Source organism: Scomber japonicus, chromosome 10 (genome assembly GCF_027409825.1).
Source record: "Scomber japonicus isolate fScoJap1 chromosome 10, fScoJap1.pri, whole genome shotgun sequence".
Lineage (NCBI taxonomy): Eukaryota > Metazoa > Chordata > Actinopteri > Scombriformes > Scombridae > Scomber > Scomber japonicus.
The window spans coordinates 9,123,361-9,129,686 of NC_070587.1; the positions used below are offsets into that span (position 1 = coordinate 9,123,361).

Sequence of the window (6,326 nt, forward strand, 5' to 3'; positions counted from 1 at the left end):
TTTTATCATTACCTCACTTTCTCCACCTCCTATTTCACTGTGGCTTTATCTTTACATTTTTAAGTCCAATTTCAGTGTCCAGCCCACTTTTTTTACTTAATGCTTGATCCATTCATTCTGACTGATTTATTTAATGTGCCCATCTATTACTATATAGTACCTATCAACCCATCCCCCCATTTTCCTCTATCTGAACCCCTCTTACATTTTCTTTACTTTTCATCTATTATCTGCCCCCTGATCTTAAATCTAAGTGCTCTTCCTTGGACATCTCTTGGTGAGATCAGTATGTGGTCCAACTTCTTTGTGCAGCAGGATGATGATGGTCGTATTGGGGTGGCAGGGGTTGGCCAAAGTGGGGGTTTGGGTGCCATGAAAGGTGGGAGGGCACAGAGGCGAACCCACAGGATGAATGACAGCCTAGAGGGGAAGATCAAGCTGGCATTCTTCGTATCTATCATTGGTGTGACCCTCACAGTGTTGGGCATGGGGACAGAGTTTTGGGTGGAGCTGGCCCAATCAAAGAATTTCAGCGGCAACCAGACCTGCCAGATGGCCCATTATGGCCTGTGGAAGGGCTGCATCCGCACCCTATGGGTGGCTGACATAGACCCAGAGAGGACAAGCTGTGGCCCCGCTGAACTACCTGGAGGTGAGACTCTGGCTGTGGGAATTTGTGTTTAGTTGTCTGTCTGTTCTTCTGTAGGTGAGCAGGTGAGCTTTCTGGAGGGAACGTGTCTGTTTTGTTTCTCTGACTGTCTGCTCATGTCTGCTTTTCTGCAGCTGAATTGTCCAGCCATGCAAGTCTAACCTTAAGGCTGGAAAAGGCTCAAAAGATGTTTCTGAAAGGTTGCGAGTTGTTGACATCATGTAATGGTGTACACTTAAACGCCACAAACTTTCCTTCGCCATCACCACTGATGTGAAAACAAAGGGAGCAAGCATAACTAATATGATGTATGCCCTCTGGGAATATGCATACATCTGTAGGTCTTTTATCTGAGCCCATAAGGGACTGAGGAAATACCAACACCATTGGTTTTAATTTAAAAATTACGCATCCCAACAGCAAAATCTTAAGATATCTGAGCAACATATTTATGATTTTTGATAATTCTTTTCCTGTGCATTCACGTATATCCACTGTAACCTTGCAAAAGACTTGAGATGGGACAGTTGTGTATGTGATGCTGTCTGCATACATATGTATCTAGGTCATCCTACAGATAATGTGCAAATTAAATCATTCAAGAAATACGATGCTTTAAAACAGATCTGGTGGAACGAGACATTGCAAACGTTGGACATACACAGTAAAGCTGTTTTAAATGATTATCTCATTGTGACACAAAGCAGTGCACAGGTACATGTAACATCATATAATATAATCTTTGTGATTCACAACATTGACGGTGTAATGAAGCATCATTAATTTCAAGGTTTTCCCTTGACTGGGTACCTAATTATCTACTGTTGTACACGCAGTACAGACAAGTGATAAAGGGGCAGACCACAGGTTTATTGTGTTGATGAACATCCATGTTTAGAGTTGTGACAGCTCTCTCTAAAAGCTCTTTATTCAACTTGACCATGCTTAGGTTCTCCAGGGTGCGTTGATTATCTGCATAATGACCTATTTCTGTCTGAAAAGCGAATCCAGGATATGGAGAGAGGCAGGTATTGGAAGAGCTGAGATAGAGATAGGCAGGCTTAGCGGTAATCACTGCCTATCTCAGGGAATCTGCTGAGACACAGCAAAGCTCTGAAGAAATCCAACAACACGACAAAATCTCTCCTCATATAGCAGAGATGCATACTTGTGGATCACACATATTAAGTACCATTTACATACATAACCTTAAATGATGATTGTTTTTCTATTCAGCTTTCAAGGATTAATCTTGCCTGTCAAAATGATCCACATCTCTGGCTGCTAGCAAGCAGATATATATCTTTGCCTCTGAGATGGTCTGTATGAGAGCAGCCAGTATGCTTCTAACAATCTTTCTCACACGTCCTAACACTGTTGGCCCACGCCGCCCGTCTCAGATGGCCATGGGCTCGTTATGTTTAGAGGAAAACAACTGTTTTGCCATCTCTGCTTCTCTGTTTCACATCCCTGTTTACTCGCCTCTGGCTCCCGTCCCGAGCAAAGTGCAGCCCGCTGATGCCACGCCTGTCATCTCAATACCAGCTATCCATCTTTGCTGCCTGCTGAAGAGGAACATGACGGCTCAATAATTACATGCTCAGCAGGGGTAGCGATAGCAAAACAGGTTGAGTGTGATAGCATAATGTGTTCAAAAAAACTCAGTAGGCTGATAAATGGTGTGTCTGCCTCAATAAAAAAATGCAAATGGGTTCAGGCCCAAACATATTTGTGTGTGAAAGAGATGTGTGTGAATATGTGTGTGTGGCTAACATGTGGTCATCTTAAAGCACATATTCAGTGGGTGAAAATCATCACTATGCGCTTGTGAAGCCAAGTGGAATCTGACTACTTCACAGTTTTTGTCTAAATATAGAGAAGGGGAAATGAGGAAGAGGGACAGACAGGGACTGAGGGAGAGTGTATGTCTAATGCAGTATTAACCAACCCCCCTTTGTTTCTCCCCCTCTTGACATCTCCTGCTCCCTACACCTCCTTCTCCATCTGTGGCTCTCCTCACTCTTCCCCTGCTCTCACCACCCCTCCATCTGCCCCCAACTCACTCCTCCTTTTCCAACCTCTGAGGGTCTATTCATGTTTCTTTTGCATCCCTGTTCATTGCTCACTCACTTCACATATCCCCTTCCCCTCACTCCTTGTTCCTCTGCAACCATGCCTTCCGATTTCTACCCTCCATCTGCCCCTTCTCTCTCTATGTCTAGCTCTCCTTGTCCCCCTCTGCCATCCATTCTCAGTGTTTTGCTGTCTGTCTCTCACCCTCTCTGGCGGCACCATATGTGCAGTGCTGGGCAGTGTCTGTGTCTGTGAGTGTGTATGTGTGTGTATGTAGTGATGTGTATCTCTGGGTATTCCAGCTAATGCTCTACATATAAATAGGAATGATGCCTGGAAGCACAGAGTGCATGGATGCATAGTAGGCACATCACAGAAGACCAGCAGCCATCCATTGGAGTGTGTGTGTGTGTGTGTGTGTGTGTGTGTGTGTGTGTGTGTGTGTGTGTGTGTGTGTGTGTGTGTTATTTCTTTGTCTGATCTTTTCCCTTTACCTGCAGAATCCAACTGCACCTACTTCAAATTCTTCACCTCCGGGGAGAACGCAGTCATATTCAAGAAGACGACTAACAAGAGTGAGACTCTGTACTTTCACACCCTCCTCAGTTCCCCTGCAACTTTTGTGACACATACAGATACAAGCTGAAGTTACACAACCGCCACTATCAATATAGATGTTCACTGGGGTGCTCAGAGGACCATGCTGGTAGTTTCTGCATGTTTTAGACCATTAACCTCTGTAGCCACCCGTTTTCCACAGCAAACCATAAGCTATCAGACTGATGAATGTGTTTACCCTGCCGCCCAGACAGCCCACTGGTTTCAGTGCACATTTAAGATCAGCTGGCTGCGACTTTAAACTTACATCACAGTGAACACACTGTAAAGTTTTTTAAAACGTCCTCGATGGTGCATTCATGCAAATGACAGCTGTGTGACATCAGATCTGTTCATCACCACATAGATAATGGGATCTGGTAGTTTTAGCCGTGCTTGTTGTGTGGCTCTATGGATGGCAATGTTGGTTGGTCAGTTGATCTATTAGTCATGAATTTAGTTCAGACTGAAATACCTCAACATCTTTAAAATGGATTGCCAAGAAATTTTAAAACAGACCTTCATTGTTCCAAAAAAAAAAAAAAAGACTGACTTTGGTGATTTTCTGACTTTTCCTCTTGGACCCATCACCAGGCCAAATTGCAGTTGATCCAATATTTCGGTTTATGACCAAATATCTCCACAACTAATGACATCACCCATCAACCTCAGCTGTATTTTGTGTTTGTTACTAATTAGTATACTAATCAGCAGTATACTAATTAGGGTATGAATTAGTAATAGTTGTGAACATGGTGAAGATTATACTTGCAAACCACCAGCAAGTAAGCAAGGCAATAGCTCAGAGGTGCTAGTGTGGCTGCACTCATGTTTCCCTAAAAGTGATTGCTGTTAAGCAGCCAACTTGAAGTCACCTGAATTTCCAGCAAGCACCAAGAAGGGACACTCCCTAGAAATACTTGATGTGTTGTCAAGAACATTATCTCACAACAAAGTAAGCAACTTTAACAGAGCATGAAGTTGAATAAATGTTCACTGTGATGATTAATTCAAAGTTGTAAGTCTCTGCAGATTCACTTGAAAATCATACAGTCATGAATTTAAACCAATGGCTGCTACTGGAAGATAGGAACAATGCATTGAATTCCTCGAGGTATTAATGGTAAAAAACAAAACCACAAATCAAGACTCATTCAAACTCATATCTATTTTACTTTAATTAATTAATATCTGTGTGGTGGAGTGTCAAAAAACACAAAACTGGCACTGGCTATTGTGAAATGTTGGGTTGCACCTGCCCATGTTTCCAATGCCAGTAAAAATTGTTTTGAACAGAGCCAGTACGGGAAGTCGCACAATTCCCACCATGTTTGTATTTTTGACACGTCAAAATGAAGTCGAATCAACTGTAAGCCCACTTGATTCAAGTTTTTGTGATTGTGTTGAAATGGCTGATTTTAATTAATGGCTAGTTGGTTTCCAGTTTACAAAACCTCTTTCGTCATCCTGCTTCTGTAGACAACATGAACGAAGTTACAGATTTTAACTTTACACATACCTATTATCACATATATCCTGAAATATAGATACACATAGATGAAAGGTGATTGTTTAATTCAATTCATTTCAAATGGCCCTTTTCCTCTTTTTATTCCTTGCTGTTCTTCTTCCTATAGGCTTGAATCTGGCAGCAGCTGTCTTGGCCCTGATGAGTCTGACCATGATGGTGATGGGCTCCATCTGTATCGTCATGTCCCTCAGCAAAGGAGTTCCCTTCTTTCTCAAGCCGGCATCCTTCTGTTTCATCCTGTCAGGTGGGATCAGGGTTACCTCACTTGACTGATTACTAGCAAGACAATGATTATTTGGTCTTTATGATCAGCTGTTAGAAGATGTACCAATGTTGTCTTCCACAGCTTTGAGGAAACATTGTATTAAATGATTTTATTTTAATCTCTGTCAACCTTCCATTACTTCCCTCCACCTGCGCAGGCATCCTGGTCCTTCTCTCCATCCTGATATTCCACCAGTCAGTGTTGGCCCTTCTGTCCAGTGACCACTCCATACCTGTACACCATGAGCTATCCTGGTCTGTGGTGTGTGCGGGTTCTTCGGGAGCTATCCTCATTTTTGGAGGTCTCCTTTTCATCATCCTCTCGCTTCCTTTCAGCCCCTGGCAGAAATGCTTGCCGCACAAGAACAGTGCCACTTAGCACTCAGCACTTAGCTAAAATATGCATACAGTTTGAGATCCAAGTGTAAACGTCTGTTTCCTGAGGGGTGCAATTTTGAGCTTGCTTTTGGCATTTAATTTGTCAGAGCACTCATACAAGGTCTTAATTACATATATGAAGAGAAGTCAGCAACACATGATGAAGCACTCCAGATTTAGGTTTTGCAAACATTTTTTATAGTTTTTTTTAGTTAAAAATAGACAAAGGACCGACAGGCTCATGCTAAAAGTTTATTTTATAGCTCTATGTGTGTTTACTTAAATAAGTGTCACAAATAGTCTCGTTAGCCTGCCTATAGCTGTACAACCACACACAAATCTAGTGTCTCTGCTAGCATAAGGAAGGTGAATATAACATTTTTTATTTCAGTGTTCAGCAACTGTTTAATATGGAGGCCCGTTTCCGCAGGGGAGAGCTATGTTATGACAGAATGTATTTTTAATAGCCAAGTATGCAAGTGTACAAAGAATGTGTCACAAATGCAACATAAAGGAATAAAATAATTTAATTTTATAAGGATAAATCAAAAGTAAGGAGATAATAAATAATGAAATAAAACAAAAATAATATTAAAATTAAATTTAAAATGTAAATCTAAATTTTATTGTAATATTATGAATTTAAAATCTATTTACAGAATAGAATTATGATAGTTGTGAAATGCGATGTAAAGCTTGAAATGAAATTAATGGCTATGCAAATGACTGATACTAAGTCAACATTCTTTTCCAATATCCCATAATTTTGGGATTTTTATATCCATCACGCTTTGTTTTTCATCTTCCTGACAGAAATCTTCCTCCGCAGTTTGA

At 41.4% G+C, this 6,326-nt stretch overlaps 1 protein-coding gene across 1 annotated transcript; it reads left to right on the plus strand.

Annotated features, from left to right (window-relative positions):
• Positions 1 to 288: 288 nt before the first annotated feature.
• Positions 289 to 5,493, plus strand: cacng6b (calcium channel, voltage-dependent, gamma subunit 6b). Its single transcript, XM_053326588.1, has 4 exons — positions 289 to 652; positions 3,223 to 3,297; positions 4,957 to 5,094; positions 5,273 to 5,493. Exons 1-4 carry the CDS (start codon positions 289 to 291, stop codon positions 5,491 to 5,493), a joined length of 798 nt encoding a protein of 265 aa, XP_053182563.1.
• Positions 5,494 to 6,326: the final 833 nt, after the last annotated feature.